General features: G+C 44.1%; 1 protein-coding gene across 1 annotated transcript in view; it reads right to left on the bottom strand.

Moving 5' to 3' along the window:
- Positions 1 to 18,043, bottom strand: part of LOC147457171 (DEAD-box ATP-dependent RNA helicase 39-like) — a 60,039-nt gene extending 41,996 nt beyond the window's left edge. The window contains exons 1-3 of the mRNA XM_086512144.1: positions 17,306 to 18,043; positions 14,648 to 14,743; positions 14,221 to 14,409 (exon numbers count right to left, since the gene is read on the bottom strand). Coding sequence (XP_086368270.1) covers positions 14,221 to 14,409; positions 14,648 to 14,743; positions 17,306 to 17,878 — 858 coding nt within the window. The 5' untranslated portion in view covers positions 17,879 to 18,043. The remainder of the gene's footprint in view (positions 1 to 14,220; positions 14,410 to 14,647; positions 14,744 to 17,305) is intronic.
- Positions 18,044 to 19,400: the final 1,357 nt, after the last annotated feature.

Genomic DNA, 19,400 nt, shown 5'->3' with positions numbered 1-19,400 from the left:
CTTCCCGGACCCGCCAACCAAAGCGACCGAAACCGAGAGCATATATCTGGCACCTCGGTCCTCACCGCTACTAATTGACGTCGATTTCAACTCGCAATATTTTGTTGATCCGGACTTTGATTATTTTGCCGTCAAATCCTATCGACTCCATACAATGCACACCAATTCCAGAACCTCATCGAAGCCCAAAAACTCCCAGATGGCACACTGACCGAGGTGACCAACCTAGCACAGAAGTGGCTCCCAGGGAAACTTTAACTGGCAAATATCTTGGCAACCAAAACTCAGATTGCCGATCTAAAAAGACCGAAGAGCTCCACACGATGAGCACTTCAGGCCAATGCACTCATACCAACTTTAACCCTTCATCTGCAACTACCCAATCCCAGGATCAACAACCATCCCAACTTCAAACTGACATAACTTTCACACCGTAGCTCCAATTGTCGAGGCCTGTGGAGCACTTTGAGCGCTACAGTTCTAATCCATAAACTTCCAATTCTGTCAGCTTTAAACATCTCCACTTCTAGCATCAACAAGACAGTTTTTGGCCCTTTAAAGCTGCATCTGGCATACATTTAGCATTGAGCTAGCTTGTTACCAAGCCATGATCACTGCTCAATAAACATACAGGCTTCAAATAAGCATAATCTGCATCCTTTTGTCTTTTTCCCATCATGGAAGCGGAGCGACACGACACAGTTGTAATCACTTCCGATGACGATCCAGACAAAGAGCGATAACTGCAAACTTCACACTTTAACACTTCAAACGCTTAAATATGAGAGAGAGAGAGAGAGAGAGAGAGACGACACGACTCGGCAAAGTTCCGAGCCAAGATGCATTGGCCCCAAAGATTGGCGTCTCTTTCGGTATTTTCTTATTATTACACTTCGCGATTTACGACTCCCGAGGGACCGCCAACTCTTCGAGGCTCTGCATCTAGATGCCCTCGAGGAGTGGCCCTCGGGCGCTTATAAACAGTACAAGGGGTGCCAGAAGCAGAGTCCCAAAACATTAGATCCTAAAAGCATTTGAAACCAAAAGCATCTACTCTCCAAAGGCTAGCGCTAAAACTACCCAGAGCAGCCAGAGCTACAAGCGGAAATTCCATATAGCAATGCTACGTCATCAACCAACGCAATCTGCGAGCCTGTCTACGATCTGTCACATCAACATGTCAGCGTAATTTGTTGAGCTTCCGTAGAGCAACTACTATAACATCCTTCTACACGACTTGGTGTGTGTTGTGTCCTTTATTCTTAGGCCCCTCGACAAAACTCCATAAGTTGGATTTTCCTTCTATTTCTACTTCTTCTTATAATTTTAAGCCTCTCGGCCAGTTCTTGCAAAACTCGGTCAAGTTAGTCTAGGACGCGAGGGCCCTTCAGATATCCTAACAACATGCAAATGGCATTCAGATACAACTACCACCTAGAGAAAATTGATCATGGCACCAAGAATTCCAGCTTTGACAAAGAGATTGGCATGGACCACCTTCCTAAGAAGAGAGGAAGGGCCAAACAAACACATTGGACCGATGCGTCTATGACCTTGACGCAAAAACCCTAACCCTAAAACCCGTCACATACCGTCGTCTAGAATCAAGGCAATCGTCCTTGATTGCAGGATACAAAAATGTTTACACTTCTAGCATTCAGGCAACTTAAAATGTCACAAATAATACTCGTGCATTCTTGTGTTATGATGGCCATCGTCCTTGATTGCAGGATACAAAAATGTTTACACTTCTAGCATTCAGGCAACTTAAAATGTCACAAATAATACTCGTGCATTCTTGTGTTATGATGGCCATGCGCACATTAAAGGGTTGCAAACACCTCGGGTGCTCTAAAAATCGATCTTATAGCCAGTTTCTTAGCCAACGCCTGTAAAAGCTCATTGGACCCTACTTGTGGTGTCGGATCACACCCAAGATCGTATTCTTAGCCAAGGCCTATTAAAGATCATTGGATCCTTCAGTACACACACCCAAGATCATAGTTCTTAGTCATAATCATACTCTTTATAATCATAAATTTGTACAATTCTCAGTTTATCATTAATCTTTATCGATAATTTCTTTCCTTCGATTCGAGATTCTTAGTCTGTCGTCGCTTCTTGAGTAGATTGATTACCAAAGTTCAACGCCAACTCTTTGTTCTTGTGCTTCAATTGGATGGTTCGATCTCTTGCATCAAAAAGTACATGATACTTGTAGAACCAAGGCATGCCCAAAAGAACATCACATCCTCCCAAATCCATAATGTAGAAGTCAACTGGATCTGTAAATGTCTGAATTTGTAGTCGAAGTGAGATCAATGGTGTCGATGACGTGTAGGTTCCATAAGCCATTTGTGCTTCAATTTGAGTCCCCTTGGCATATTCCTCAATACCTAATCTTGCAGCTAATTTTGGGGAGAGAGAATTTGCACAGAGCCTAAATTGAAGAGGATAAAGGCATCTTGATCTTTAACTTTTCTCGTAGCTTTACATGGTTCATTGGATGTATTGACAGCAGGAACACCTATCAAATCACAAATCAATCCAATTGAACGTCGAGATTTCTTGCGTCCTGTACTTTCATAGTAAATGATTTGTTATTGGGGTTTTTCAAGTGTTACCATATACATGTGGTAGTGATGTGTGTGAACACACTAGGACCGCCGGGGCATTTTTTCCCTCTATAGAAGGTTTTTCCCCCCGAGCATTGTATATACGCCCATCACTCTAGGGCTATCTATCTTTCCATTGCACACTAAGTAAGACACTCTCTATCGTGTGCCTTGAGCTTCCTTCGTCTTCTCCAAGCTGTGTGTGTCTCTTTGCAATCCTAATTCCAACAATTGGTATCTCAATGCAACACAGAATTTGTATGTTTCGCCTGTTAAGAAATTCTTGGGAGAAGCAATGAAGTACAACTTCAGAGTAGGTTACGTCCTCCCGGGCTTAGTCGCCAGCTGCTCTAGCACACGCCTGCTCACTTTCTCCGATTACAGTGAGGTTTGGCGAGCGTTCGCAGGTCGATAAATATTTCGAGTGAACTCGTAGAGCTCAATCAGCTCAGATTTCTGATTCGGGCTCATTTCAGCCTCCATTTCCACTATAGGCAGGTCTGCACATGCAATTTCGTCATTTTGTGCAGAGTTTCTATCAGTGTTGTTTTCTGCATAACCCTTGCCTTACAGTCTTCTACGGTTTGTGCTATATAGCACCTGTTGTTCCCGCTCCGTTTCTCCTATTTTTGGGCAGTTTTCACATCAGGTGCAGCATTTACCATGGCTGACAACAACACAGATGTGTTCAAGATGTTTGCTGCTGAGGATAGGTTGGATGGGGACAACTACCCTATGTGGGCTTATATGATGCAACATGTTCTTGTGTCAAAGGGCGTCTGGAACATTGTGCACGGCATTGATGTACGTCCTGGTTTTGAGGATGTAGGCGATGTTGAGGATGTTGTAGGTCTTGCTCCAAGGATTGCTGCTATTAGAGTTGTTTTGCCTACGGCAAAATAAGCTCATTGGGATGTAAAGGATGCGCAGGCTCATGCATTGATTGCATTGACTGTGAAGCGCACCATTGTTCCTCACATTCGTTCAGCAAAATCTGCAAAACAGGCTTCGGATATTCTAGCAGGTCTTTATGCAAGTCGCAATGAGGCTAAAATTGCTTTGCTGCGTAAAGAGCTGCAGTCGAAGATTATGCATGAGGAAGATGATATGGACACTTTCCTTGCTAGTGTCAAGGATATCAATGAGCAACTTATTTCTGCAGGTGAAGTCATTTCAGACAGTTTCCTTGTGCAGACTGTTCTTGATACCTTACCAGATTCTTACCAGACTTTTGCTAGTACTTGGACACTTATGACCCAAGGAAATCCAGAAGTTGTCAAGTTTGATGCATTATGCACATTGCTGTTGCAAGAGTCACTTTCCAGAGAAAACAGGACTAGGCAGAGTGCAATTGAACAGGCTTTTATTGCTTCTCAAAGAAAGGGTGGTAACAGCTGCGAGTGGCAAAAATTCTGTTCCTAATGCTTTTGCTGCTGCTGGCAGCAATTTGTCTAAAAATTCTGGTGATAAGGGCAAGAAGAAGATGCGTTTCCATTATTGTAAAGCTAATGATCACTTAATCAAGTCGTGTCCTAAGTTAAAGGCCAAAGAGGCTAAGAAGAAAGAGGGTGGTTCCAATGCAAATGCTGGTTCCACTACAAATGCAGCCATTGTTGAGTCTTCTGTAAAAGGAGACTGTAATGCTAATGCTGTTGCAGAATGGGCTTTTAGTACAGAATGCACTTACAATCCTGTTGTCCATGATGCATGCTTATCAATTGTTGCAGATTCACATGTGTGGTATTTCGATAGTGGTGCTACAAAGCACATTACCTCACATCGTGAATTGTTTACCTCTCTCGAGTCTGTCCCTCATGGGAATTCTGTCACTTGTGCCAACAATGCCTCTTATCCAGTTCAGGGAGTTGGAAAGATTGTGCTCACTGCTGCTAATGGCAGTTCCTTCACACTTGTTGATGCACTTTATGTACCTCGGATCAAGAAGAATCTCTTGTCTGTATCTGCACTTGCTAGACTTGGACTTGTAGTCAAATTTGTGGATGACAGATGTACAGTTCATGATCTCAGTTTTGGTGATGAAATTGTCGTATCTGGCCTTTTGTGCCGTGGGCTGTATAAGCTCACTTTGTATAACAAGTGTGGACAAAATTTTGTAAATGCTGTTGCAAATTCAAGGGCTATTTCAGATGCAAAACTTTGGCATGCACGTTTTGGTCATCTGAATTTTGTCAATTTGCTGCGTTTGCAGAAATCTGATATGGTTGCTTCTTTGCCGCCTCTTGAAGCACCTGTCAAACATGTTTGTGAAGGTTGTATTTTGGGTAAGATGCAACGTTCTAAGTTTCCAATGGATGGTTCAGTTCGGGCCACATGCAGGTTGCAGCTTGTGCCTAGTGATGTTTGTGGGCCCATGCAAACTCCGTCCTTGGGCAACTACCTTTACTTTGTGACTTTCATTGATGATTACTCCAGGCATGCATGGGTATTTCCGCTTATAGCGAAATCCGAAGTTTTTATGTGCTTCAAACAATTTCTGGCTATGGCTGAAAATGTCTCGAAATGTACTATGGGCACCCTCCGTTCCGATCGCAGGGGGGAGTATATGTCTCATGAATTCAATGCATTTCTGGCTAGTCGTGGGATAAAACACCAATGTACAGTGCCTTATACACCTCAGCAAAATGGTGTTGCTGAGAGGAAAAACAGGTTACTTACGGAAATGGCACGATGTGTGGTCAAAAGTCAAGCTTTGCCGCATTCCTTTTGGCTTGAGGCCATCATGTGTGCCACTTATGTACTAAACAGGTGTCCTACGAAAGCTTTGCAATCTATTACTCCATATGAAGCATGGCATGATAGAAAGCCTTCTATTGAGCACATGCGTGTTTTTGGTTGTTTGGCATATACTTTGGTGCCACAAACACAGCGCAGAAACCTGGATAATAAGGCTGTCAAATGTATTTTTGTTGGTTATAGTGCTGAAAGCAAAGGTTACAGGTTGTATCATCTGCAAACAAAACGTATTCTGGTTTCAGGGGATGTAGTGTTTGTGGAAGATTCTATTCAACCCTTGCTGTCATGTACTAGAGACAGTAATGTAAGCTCACAAGACATTTATGACACTTTGTTGCCTCTTTTCAGTGGTGGAAATACGAATGTAAGTTCCAATGAGGCAAATGTACAGCCTATGGGGGTTTCAGAAAATGTTACAGATCAGCCTATTACTGATGCAGATGTACGTGATGTACTTGATGAGGAAAGGGCTGAAAATGAGCAAGCTAGAGGTATGCCAAAATGACTGGTGCACACTTTGCGTGACAGTAAATTGGATGCACCTTTGTCTAGTCGTACTCGTTCAGGCTCTCGCCATGCATCTTCTGCATCAGATTGTTATGCTTTGGTTGTGTCTAGCTTACATGATGTTGAGGATCCTCTATCCTTTGATGAAGCACAAAATTCAGAAAATTGGATGGCTGCCATGCAATCAGAGTATGATGCACTTACAGAAAATGGCACATGGACTTTATGTGATTTGCCTCCTGGCAAAAACGCCATTGGTACGAAGTGGGTTTACAAGTTGAAACGCAAGCCGGATGGTGAGATCGATCGCCATAAGGCTCGACTTGTTCCAAAGGGTTATACACAGCAAAAAGGCATAGATTATGAAGAGACTTTTGCTCCCACTTGTCGTATGACTACTGTGCGTTTTCTATGTGCATTGGCAGCTCATTTTGGTTGGGATGTACATCAATCAGACATTGTTACTGCTTTCTTGAATGGTGACATATTTGAGGAAGTTTATGTAACGCAGCCTCGCGGTTTTGTCATAAAAGGACAAGAGGACAAAGTGTGCAGATGTAAGAAGGCTTTGTATGGGTTGAAGCAATCTCCTCGTGCTTGGTATGAGAAAGTTGACACTCATTTGGTCAAACAAGGCTTTCGTAACAGTCCAACAAAAAGCACATTGTATAGAAAGCGTGAGGGTGATGTACTTCTCACTGTGGCTCTTTATGTCGATGATTTGCTGATCACTGGACCAAATGAGAGACATATTGCTGAATTTAAGACTGATTTGAATGCCACTTTCAAGATGAAAGATTTGGAGCTGTTGCATCATTACTTGGGTGTACAGTTTAAGCAGTGTGATGGTGGTATTGCCTTGTGTCAGAAAAGTTACATAGAGACATTGCTATGTAAGTTTGGACTTGAGGATTGCAAACCTATTGCCACTCCCATGGAAACAGGTTTGAAGTTGAGTCTACATGATCCTGGCGATCCTACTGATGTCACTCTTTACCAAACTGCTGTTGGCTGCCTCATTTATGTATGCAACACGAGGCCAGATATTCAGTTTGCAGTCTCACAGGTCAACAGATTTATGCATAGCCGAGGGTCTAAACATTGGCAGGCTGTCAAGAGGATTTTCCGCTACCTTAGTGGCACTTTACATCTTGGCTTGTTTTATCCCAAGGGGGGATCATTGCCGCCAGACTTACATGCTTTTTCCGACTCAGATTGGGCTGGTTGTTTTGACACGCGAGTGTCCACAAGTGGTTTTTGTTTCATGCTTGGCAGTTCATGTATATCATGGTTGAGCAAGAAGCAGCCTACTGTGGCCACTTCGAGTTGTGAGGCTGAGTATAGGGCAGTCTTCACAGCTACAGTTGAGTGTGTATAGCTCAGACGCCTTATGGCTGATTTGGGTGTTGGACAGAACACTGCCAACACTATCTACACTGACAGTCAGAGCGCATTGGCAGTTGCGAGGAACCCAGTCTTTCATGCTCGCACAAAGCACATTGAGGTGCATTACCACTATGTCAGGGAAAGGCTCTCAGCAGGAGAGATCAGCTTGGCTTATGTGCCAACACAGGACAACCTTGCAGATCTTTTCACAAAGGCATTGTCTCGTGAGAAGCTTGAATCTTTCCGCAAAGCTTTGGGCTTACTCCCCTTTGTGGACCGATCATGTCCTTAGGGCATGGCACTTCCCTTTACTCATGTGCCAGCTCTCGTTCACCGCATCACTCCAGGGGGGATTTGTTACCATATACATGTGGTAGTGATGTGTGTGAACACACTAGGACCGCCGGGACATTTTTTCCCTCTTTAGGAGGTTTTTTCCCCCGAGCATTGTATATATGCCCATCACTCTAGGGCTATCTATCTTTCCATTGCACACTAAGTAAGACACTCTCTATTGTGTGCCTTGAGCTTCCTTCTTCTCTCCAAGCTGTGTGTGTCTCTCTGCAACCCTAATTCCAACATCAATCAGTCCAAGGAAATATGGCCGTGACATTTGTGACACCTTCCGTCCGATCAATATCATGCCTCTCTTCAGGGGTCAATCGTCGAATAAATGTGTTGACAATTGTACTAGTTCGCGGTTGTGGGGTATCTGGGGTGGAGGATCAAGTATTTGGGTTCCCCTTCTAGCAAGGAGCGGTAATAAAGCCGGCTTGTAGCCTTACTAAAGGGCACGAAACTTTAGCTTTCACCCGTAAATAAACCATCTAACTCCCTGTACTGTAAGACACAAAGTAGCTTCACAAATAACCCTCTAATAACTGGAATTCACCACTTCAAAACAATCCACGACTTGGTATATAGAGCACTCCCAAGTAGACAAAGACACCCTGTAGGCCCCAAAGACTAGTGTCCCTTTCATTATTTCTTTATTCAATTGCAAATAAACGACCTGAACACTTTCATCTAACTCTCACCAAGCTGTCCAAACCTGTCAAGGGCTGTAATTGCAGGCTTTCGACTTGGCGCCAAAACCCCTATAGGTCAAAAGTACACGTCTAGGACGATTTCTGTTGCACTCTAGAAGCTTTCCGGTGAGCTGCAGGTCAATTTCAGCATGCTGTAATTTCCTGTTTTGGTCAGTCAGGTGCCCAAAGCCCTATATAAGCACCCCAAGGCTTTTCGGAGGCTCCCTTGGTGTTATCTTGCAGTTTAGATGTGAAACCCTAAACCTGCAAATAAACACAGAAGGCTGTAATTTCCTGTTTTGGATCAATTTGAGCGGAGCAAACACGTCTATGCGTGTCTCAGGAGCTCCCACACGCAATGGGGGCAGTTCCCCTATGGATTGGACGAGTTTTTACGCAAGAAAACTCTCCGTACTTGCAATTTGTCGGGAAGGACTTGTGCATATCTTTGGGGGATTAGCAGCTAATCCAGGTCCTGTTAGAAGGTTCTTGCCTTGGCAAACGCGCATAAAACCCACAAAATTGTACATGGCCATCTGAGAAGCCCGACTAGTGGGGCATTACCATTTGTGCAAAGGAGGGACAAAGATGCATGAGAGCAAATCATCGTGTTACATGAGACAAGGAAAGAAGGCAAGCTTTCTATTAAAGCTACAAAACCTGAAAATCCACCATAAAGCTGAAAATGCGACCTCCCAAGCTCATATTGAGCGCCCCATCTTGGGATGAGGCCTTCTGGAAGTTGAGTTGCCATGCAAGTTGCTCTTCTACTGCCATGTGTCCAATTTTCACCATTTGATTTAATCCACCAGCCTATAAAGTCCTATCTAGCCACTTTTCTACAAGTCAAATTTTAGTGGCGATTGGCCCAAACCATCTCGTGGCTGCCTTGCTTTGACTCCTACGGGTGAAACTCTTGGCCAACGATTGTTTCACACTGGCCATGCAATGACCGGGCATTTGTGATTTCAAAAAGAGGATCCCAAAAATTAAATAAAAAATCAAGGGAAAAAACCAACAAATAAATTAGTGTTTGTCCTCTTATAATCACATACGTCCTCGATTGCATGCATCCTATACTTACCACAGATGATTTATTGTGATGAGCACCCTTTTATCATCGCAAGAATGACTTTATGAACTTTATGAAACCTTCACACTTTTGTCATTTTTGTCTAGCAATAGAGATGGGCAATATACCTTTTGACATTTATCAAGCAATGTACACTTCTATTGCACTAAATCCATATGTACATGTGAAGTGCTAGCTCCAACATAACCCCTCTTTTGAGCATGTGTCAAGACCTTTTACCTTTGCTCTATTGAAGTGGTCTGAGTTGGAGAATTCATGAGTTGTAAACCAAAGGCTTCAAGGTAAACCTGCAAAACATTTGTCAGGTCAAGAGGGGGGTATGTCAGGTCAAGAGGGACCAACTCTTGCATGCGTTGGTCTCTATTCGCCTCACGCTCTAACTCCATAGCCGCTAGCTTTTCTTCAGCTGCTATCCGTTGAGCTTCGCGCGCTTGCTCGCACTCAAGCTCCATAGTTTCCCTTCGGTCTTCGGCCGCCAAGCGCGCTTGCTCACGCTCACATTCCATGGCTGCCCTTCTTTCTTCTACGGCGGAACGTTGCACCTCCTGTTGTAGCATCATCTCCATCATCGATTTGACCAAAGCCTCCGTAGGATTTGGTGCAATCCGTGGCGTAGATGGGGATGGGGGAGGATCGGGAAACAATCCTCCTGGTGTAGAAACTTCTTCTTCTCCAACTCCACTCTCATCACCTTCACACAAAGTATCCATTCCGCTTCGGGTGATGACCATAATCTGAGATCTTGGGTACTTGGGCTCTTGGAAGACTTGGGTTCTTAGCTTGCAATCGGTGTTTGAGAAGGCTTTTCTCTTACCTTAGCTCAACTCTTCCCTACGGGCGCACCCCTTGGCAGCCTTGCGCTCACACCGAAGTTGCTTTTTCCCACCTCACGTCGATTGCCCGGTCGCTAAGTGCACGGTCCGCTCTCAATGAGTGAAAAGAGGAACAAGGTGAGGCTGGACAAGCCCTTCTTTCTAGAAATACTTGCCACTCTTCAAAAACACGATTAGGAATCGACACGCCCAAGTGGGCTTGGGTTACGTGCGATCGCAACAAGCACAAAAAAAATTGTGGTTCTGTCCTTGAGTGATACAGAACACTGCCAAAGAGCTCTAATATTAATGTAAGGTGCAACGAAAGTGAATGTTGATAGTGCTCAGGATAAGTGCTGCGAACTTTGCTCAAGGGTTCCTTTTACTTACGAAAGGGAGAGCCTTCCGTTCTTCTTAGAGAAAGAGTGCAAGTGCAATGATCACAGACAAAGTGAATGCTATTGTGAATGAAAGTGCTAAGAATGAGAGAGAGAGAGAGAGAGAGAGAGAAGAATACGACACCAAATGGTTCTCAAACCCCCCTCCAAGGGCCCCCCTCTCTATGGCAAGAGAGGTCTATGCTTTAGATTGCACAAATCTAGTACAATGGTCTAGATGCAATGGACTTGCCGACGATGTGGACGACAATGACGGTGGCGACGAGGATGGGCTGAAATGCAAAACGCTAGGGCTGATCTAGCTGAAATCTGAAAACACTGGTATACTACTGAATACTGACGCTGTGTCAGAGAGGACGGCGACGACAATGACTCAATGACGATGCGCTAGAAACATTGATGCTGAAAACTGAAACTGCGGGCTGAATTGGAAAACCCTGGCTGAATTGATGAGATGATGAGGATTTGCTCCGGGTGATGAGGTCTGCGAGGCTAAGGGCTGAAACTGCAATGGCTAAGAGCCAAAGTCGTATCCTTGAAAGCCAAAGGGGACATCAGTCAGATTACCTGGATTGAATAGTCACTGATGTCCCCTTTGTTCACAAGGATACGACTAGTCTATTGTACGACTTTATGAAATGGAATTCCCAAAATTGAATATGAATGATTTGTACTCTCTCATTTGACTTGTTTGGGTGCAAGAACTGAAAGACGAAATGACTGCAGCATTTCGGTCTCATAAATCTCTATAGACATGATCGCAATATGTGCAGTGATGTGACTGCCTTCTTTGTACAAGTGCTAGATGTGTCGTGTCTAGTGCATCGATACTTAAGAGTCAATGTCTATTGAATTGGTTTATGGCCTCTATCTATTTTGCAGGCGTAATCGAGGGCGAGGGCGATTACAATTCTTTCAAGAGGGGGGTATGTCACAAACTGATGATGTGGCATGACCACTAAGTTGTTCTGACTTGTGAACAACTTTCGAGGGGCCTAAGGGACAACAAGGCATTAAAAAAAATGCGTAGAACTGCTAACGTGGCTGATGTACGAACGCCCGCTAATTACGCTACTGACGTGGCACGTTGTACGAACGTCCGCAATTCACGTTGCTGACGTGGCACTGCCGTACGAAATTCCGCAAACAGCACTGGCTACTTTTTGGGCCTTTTGCTTTTGTGTTTACATGCTTTTGAGGCTCTGCTTTTAGCATCCCTTGTAATGTTTATAAGTGACCCAAGGGTCTCACTTCTCACAGCATCTGGACTCAAAGTTGTACTTTGCTCAAAGATTAATATAAAAGAAATACCGAAAGGGGCGCCAGTCTTTGGGGCCAGTCTCTCTTGGCATGGCACTACGCCGGGCCGTGTCGACTCTTGAATTGTTAAGTGTTTTGCAGTGAATCTCTTTTATGTCGCAACAGAATCTAGACTTGGGGTGTCCAAGTTTGTTACACTACCTCTGATGATTTGTATCTTATTTGTATCACTATCTAGATCCATCTTTGTTTTAGCTTTGTATCAGCTAATCCATTATATTAGCCCTCACCCCGTCACCCCTCCCCACCTATTTCGTTTTAGTTTCAGTTTTTCAGTTCTTTGAACTTTTTGTACTCAAACATTGTATCAGATTCACCAATTGTAATTTTTTGGTCTCATAGGTCACTTTGACCTCTTGAAGACGTTAATATAACATTTCATTTCTCTCTGCACGACAAGTGGAAGCAGGCCACTCCTCACATCCAATTTCCTCTCCCCCACCCCATAAAAAGTAACTCCCAAAAGGGTCCCGAGATCTCTTGCCATATTTGTCCACAAAAAATCAAAATGATGCATCGGCACATGTCAACCAAGCGAGATCAATCGAGAGATCCATTCCCCGAGATAAGGGGTGGATTTACATATCTAACAGTTGCAAATTCTCGAGTTTAAATCAGGGCATATAGGTTCTCGAGTTTAAATCAGATAATATAGGTTCACAAGGAGGGACCTCATGTCCAAGACAGAAGGGTAGTGGCTATAGTCTCTACTGAAGACAACTTTGGCTATAAAGTCGAAATAGAACTTTAGGTTGCCATGCCCTAAGACCAAATTGAGTTTTTTAGTGTTCTTGAGATTTGACTTTTGCCCTGGGATACAAAGGCAAAGGCTTCCAAGACCATTGAGATGAGATAGAGCATCGGGATCATGCCTCCTCCTCTCCGTTCATGTGCTTGTAAAAACTCTCTCTCTCTACTACATTGTTTTTTTTTTTTTTTTTTTTTTTTGGGGGGGGGGGGGGGGGGGGGGGGGCAGGGGGGATCTCCTGTCCAGTACGGTTTCAATCTTCTTTCCTTTTCAATTAGGTTTCTATCTAAGTAATAAAGTCCTACTTATAAAATTATATGGGTCTATTGATATTGTTGTGCACTTCCATTTGTGACACATTGCCACCACGGCACATGATTGCATGACTGCATGTTTATTTGAGGGGTATGTAAATGTTACTTTCTTAACTTTTACCAATTTCTCTTTATCTTTTTTTCTCTCCTTTGTTATGACCCTGCAATACAAGGCAATTACTTCGATTTTGGAGGACAGAATGTGACCAGTATTAGGGTTAGGGTTTTTGCGTCCAGGTCAAAGACATGATTGATCATTTGGCCAGTCATAGAATCTCTCTCTAGAAAGGTGGCCTGTTCCAATCTCTTAGTCTCTTGTCTCGACTCTGTTCGGTTGTTTCGAGTTACTCGAACCTTAAAATGATTCAACAATCAAGAGGGAAGTGTTCAGTACTTAAACGTTCTCATATAGATTACTTGTTGGAAAAGATTACACAAACTGCAGCAGCCGATGAACACCAACAGTGCAGGAGGAAAATTCTCCCAAAGAGTAGATGGATACTTTCCTTCCTCTCCTGTCTATCCCCAATGTGAGTGGAGAAGTGAGTGAGTGAGTGTTGGTGTGACGAGTGTGTGTGTGTGTGTGTGTGTGTGTGTGTGTGTGTGAGTAAGCCCAAGGGTGAGGAAGCAACCTGGCAAAAAGCTGGCAGTGTACTCTACATGGCATGAAAATGGCAATGGCAGGCGGCTATGAGCTGGAACGGCAAAGGCATGCACGCAAGGGTAGATTGTGGGTGCTGTGAAGTGATAGCAGCAGCGGCTGTGGACTGGGATGGTGCATGAAAAAGAGCTGATTATAGGGATAGCAGCAGCGGCCGTGGGCTGGGATAGAGCTTGCAAAAGGGTGGGCGATAGGGATAGCAGGCTGCAGCATCATGTGTGAGAGTAGGTCGGGGACGATGTACAGGCAGGCTCAGAAACCCCATGATAAAATGAACAAAAAAAGCTGATTACAGCAGTAGTGTGATCTCAAAAACAATACAAACAATCAGCAGGACCCCTTTACGTCATGTATCCAAAAGACCAACATTTGCTGAATAGGTGGTTGTGACAGTTTTCTTACAATATAGTCACTTCCCATTCTTTAAGTTCTAAGACACTTTCCTTCACTTTAAAGTAACTTCACAGGCATCTAAATCAGGACACTCCTCCAAATACATTTCCTGAACTTGACCCCGGTACAGTCTCCAATTTGCAAGACCATCACACACAATAGGTTTTTAAGAAGGAAAACAAAAAGCTCACCACATACTTGATATCTCCATATGCCATATTCCCATCTTCAATATGCTTCAACAGCCGGCCAGGTGTGCCCACCAACATATCAAGGGGGGCATTCAAGGCATCCTCCTGAGGCTTCATTCTCACACCACCCCCGATCAAGGTAACACGAAACTTTGCATGGTGACATAAAGACTTTGCAACTCGATAGACCTGGTTGAAAAAGACAGTGTGCCTCATGCATAAAACAGTAAACGAGGGGTATAATAATGAAAATTTGACAGCATGTGATCATACATATGCCAAGGGCAGCAGGAAAAGCTGCTGCAGGCTACATATCAAGAAGAAAAATACAGGTACGTGCCTTTATCAAACCAAACCAATTACATACTCTAGCTCTGTAACGTCATGTCCTAAACAACTACAAAAAGTACAGGGGACAAAAAGGTACCTGCTCAGCTAGTTCTCTTGTGGGGCAAAGAACTACAGCGCGAGGCCTCTTAGACCTTGCAGCTTTCTCTTGCTGCAGCTCATCTTGCTTCAAACACTGTGAACACATTGAACAAAACAATTGATGTTATTACAAGTAGGGAAAGAGGGGGGGGGGGGGGGGGGGGGGGGGGGGGGAGAGAGATATAGATAGATAGATTTCATTATCCTCCTCGGAGGTCAAATATGACATATGGGACCAAGAAAACTTACATGGAGAGACTCTATAGAAGAGTGCATGATCATAACAAAATGTGGATACAATCAAATTGTGACATATGTCACTTAGGAGGGGGAGGGGGCGGGCAGAGGTGGGTAGGGGGTGGTGGTTTGGGGGTTTTTAATGTCCGAAACACCTCGATGATAGCCTTGCCGCCTCGGTAGACGGCCATTTGCCTGTGGCTCGTGCTTCTCGTACCTTTTGAAGCTCTTGCTTTTTGACTTTGAGTTGGGTGGGGGTCAAGGCCTCCCTAATCCAAACTTTGGTGTCCTTAAGGAGTCGTACTTGTTGTAGAAGCGAGATGCGCGCCTCTTTAGTTTTGAAGACAAGAATACCTTGGTTGGTGCGGCTGTCATGGTGAACTTTCTCGATGGTGTCAAGATCGAATTCTGTTGGATGAATGGCTTGGTTGAGCTTGACTAGAGTCGAAGTGCAATCGTCATCCTCCCCCCACCAAGTAGAAGGCAAACCGCCGATACGAACGGAGAGCCCTAATCCTTCCCGTCGCGACGGTGTTCTTGCATGCATTCTTCTACCTTGGAGGAGATGGCGGTCGCCGCTTCGTGGACTTGGGTGGCAAGATTGGCCACACTCGCAATGAGTGTGTGCTCGACTTCTTTTGCTTTGGCATCGGTTGGCTTCTGAGACTCCGAGGAGAGACGCGTCTCCAAGGCGGCAAGGCGTGCCTTGAGTTCCGTGTTTTCGCCCTTGAGCTCTCGGATTTGTGCTTGAAGGAGATCCATTGGGTCCACTCGTGGGGTGGGCAAGAAAAGCCTTGTCGGTTTGATAGGGGATGAACCTTTGCGCTGCATCGTAGCTTGAGGGTTTCCCACGTGAAGAAAAAAGCTCTTGTTCAACAGTCTTCCCACTGTTCATTGTTCGATATGTTGGCTTTGCAAATGGTTGGGCCTTAAATCCCTCAAGCTTGACGCTCACAGTCGATTACTTATTGTTCGATATGTTGGCTTTGCAGGTGATTGGGCCTTAAAGCCCTCAAGCCACAGTGGATTAAATAGGTAGTCAGGCAGTGAGCTTAGCTTGCAGGGTCGAGGCTTACATTTGATTGAATAAGTAGAGGGCTTCCAATCGGGCAGGGCTTGCAGGTCGACATCGCGCAGTGAATCGAGCTCGCACAAACAGGCTGTCGCCAGGCTGTTGGGTAGGTCGCGAGGAGGATGGAGTCAGCAGGCCTAGATATTGGGGAGAGGGGGGCAAAGCTCTGCGGCCCCCTAGGGCTGCCCCTCACCAAGGGAGGCCGGTGGGAACACAGAGAGGAAGAAGGGGGGAGAGAGAGAGAGAGAGAGAGGAAATGATATATTAACATCTTCAAGAGGCTAAAATGACCTATGAGACCAAACCGTTACAAACTGATGAATCTGATACCATGTCTCGGTACCGAAAAAAAACTAGAAGTACTACTACCTGGAACTGTGTGGGGTATGAGTGGTCACTGAATCCATCCTCATCTGCACTCTGGATGTCGAGACAGTATGGCTCGAATCCTCTGCTAAATTCCCTCAACCCCGAGACTACCAATCCAATGCACTTCAAAACGAAAGAATGTGCAATGAACCAAAGACACTTATCTAAATATTGTTGGTTGAGAATTTCGTTAGAAAAGCAATGGGTGGGTGCACTCTACTAAGCAGACATTGCAAGTAACACCTAATCATTAACATACAATATAAAAAAACGGCATTTAAAAAGGTGTCACTTGTATACTTGAGCCGAACCATAGTCACATGGAACAGGAACGGGCGTCGGGACCAGAACTGGCTCGCTCTTTCCAATGGACTGATTTAGAAACAGCTTTTTGTAGGTATATTTTGCATGCAACATTTGAACTTTCCTGAAGAAACAGCAAAACAGAACGAGAAACAGGGGACTTTGGAACCCGAGTTTCCAATCCGATAGCCCCAGAAACGGAGTTTTCTTATAGCTAAAGCCTGAACCCCATATATTTTCACCACTTTGGAACAAAAACCCCAAATTGGAGTTCACTATTTACAAGTCCAAGACTCTCATGCCACTGCTGCCTATGCATAACTAAAGCCAGAGGCATGACAACCATACTCCCAAAGCAGCGATTTATTATGAGAGAGAAATATCACACACTTGACTTGGGATCCTCTTGAGAAATATCACTAGTCAAAAGGATAAAAGAAATCTACAAGATACTTTCTTCAAAGATGAAGCGTGCAATGTTTCTAACAGTCATGGTGAAAATACATTTATTTGCCATGCAGTAAATCCTATTCACAAACAATGTCCAGGATGAGGAGCTGCAATATGCTGTTAAAAGTTTATAAGACTTTGAAGTGGATGGTGTCACTGCATTCAACGAGCAACTCTCACAGACTAATAGAGGGATTGAGAGAAATATGTGTACATGTCTCATACCTGAACAATGGGTATCATATATGCTAATGTCTTGCCAGAGCCCGTGTGGGAGGCGATGACAACACTCTGACCATCAAGAACCTCAGGGATGGAACGGCATTGAACCTCTGTAGGTTGAGTGAGATTTAGCTCATTGATGGCAGCCATCAGCTCGTTGCTGAGATGAAGGTCTGTGAAAGAAGAGGCCATGGGTTCCCGTTGGGGCAATGCCGATGACAATGAAGAAGGCGCCCTTTTGTTCTTTGGGGAAGTCTCTGAGGGAGTGTCAAATTTAGGTCGATTGCTGCGGAGGTCCTTGAGCTTTCTGGCTCTAAGCTTGTCAAGGAGGGAGGCAGCCATGACCGAGCCATCTTCAGAAGCTAAACATGAAGATGAAGGAGACACCATTGGAGAGGAAGGGGCAAGGGCAAGGATGGCGAGGTGAGCGGCCTGTCGATAATAATAACCTAGAAGGCGGGGATGAAGAAGTGGAAGACTTGTCTTGGGCATTGTCTCCAAGTAGTGAAGGTCCATCGAACGGACGAGGAGGTTTCCTGTCCTTGAAATGCCGAAGGCTCGTGCCGTGAACCCCATTAGCTGCTGAGCCTGCTCAACTCCAACGCCTTCAGGCCTTCGCCGCCTTCCTACCAGAGCGCCTACAAACCAAAGTTCAAGCTTTGTCAGCTGTGTTGGAGCTAATCAGAGTAAAAAAGAACTATGAGCTAATCAGAGTAGAAAAGAACTAGAGTGCTTCGTCAGCTATGTTCGCATCGAAGTGATAAAATCATGAAGTTTGCCTTAGGAATTTTTTTTGGTTTTTTTTTTCATCATTGTTTTGTATCAAGTGTTGGAGTTCTAAAAGAAGTGTGTTTATTGGTGTCTTAGGTGACTTCTAGACATTTATAACATGGATGAGTTGAAGATTGATTTTCTAAAGGAAAAGTGATATCCATTATTTCAAGTTCCACTCTTGAGATAGCTTTTTGGGTTATAGATTGAATGCTTGGATTGTGGAATATGGATAGACTATAACCATTATAATGTTGAATATGCTCAAAGTCTGGTGTGAGGAGGTTGATACTTTTCTTTTGTTTTGTTTCTTGGAAGCACAAGATGCTGGATGACATGAAGTTTGGATCACTCTTGATGTGGTCAATGCGTTTGTTGATTGACACGACGTTCAATGATACAATAATGTGGTGGGTTTGTTTAAATGCAACCAGGGGCTCGTTCAAGTAGGCACTTAAGCATCTATTCGCAGGCGCGTGATTTCTTTGAGGACGATGGGGTCAGTTTTGATATGGTTCTTGAGAATGGGGCTAAGAATACGTAGATTTGCAGGGTCTTTGATACGTGATAGAGCTGTGTAAATCAAACCATGAGATTGGATCCCACTAGGGTCAAATATCACTATTGCCATTGTCAAGCCTTGGGATCTATGGATTGTGCATGCATTCGCTGCTTGTATTGGGAGTTGTGTTCTTGAGATTACATTGAGTGGGTTTCTGCCTACTTGGAATTCTTTCGTGACTTCAAGTATTGGTGTCCATTTTTTGTTTATTTTTCCATGGTAGAGGTGTGCATTCTAAAATCTTTGTTTTTTCCCAATTGAGATATCAAAAAACTCCACCCAAGCTATCGATGATTGTGCTTTGTTGTTTGTTGTCTGGAAGATTCCATCCGCACCATTCACCAAACCGTCCAATACATTGATATTGCTAGCACAAAGCTCGACTATCATTCCTGGCTTTAGTTCAAGGATGGAGGATAATCCAGCAATTATCTAAGGGTTATTTGGAATGACTAGGTTGTTTGAGCATATTTTGTGGAATTTGTCATGAGATTTGATGATGTATGGTGTTTCTTGTAGGTTCTCAAAGACGGCTTGGTTTTGCTTGGACTTTAGTTTATTTGTGAAGAAACGATGAGGTGTTGTAAAAATATCAAAGTTGTTGTTTCCAAATGTGTCATTGATAAATGTCAAGTCTGTTTATGTTTGCTCTGCAACTCTTATCCCATTTAGGACATCTATAAATAGTTCATTTGATTGTTGCATTGGTGTTGTTAGCTCAGCACATGTGACATGTGTGTTCCAACATGATGGTGTGAGGATGTC

The sequence above is a fragment of the Adiantum capillus-veneris genome, chromosome 5, assembly GCF_014529385.1.
Source record: "Adiantum capillus-veneris isolate H3 chromosome 5, ASM1452938v2, whole genome shotgun sequence".
NCBI lineage: Eukaryota > Viridiplantae > Streptophyta > Polypodiopsida > Polypodiales > Pteridaceae > Adiantum > Adiantum capillus-veneris.
Note: the sequence above shows the minus strand (reverse complement) of the source record. Positions and strands in the feature narration are given on the sequence as shown.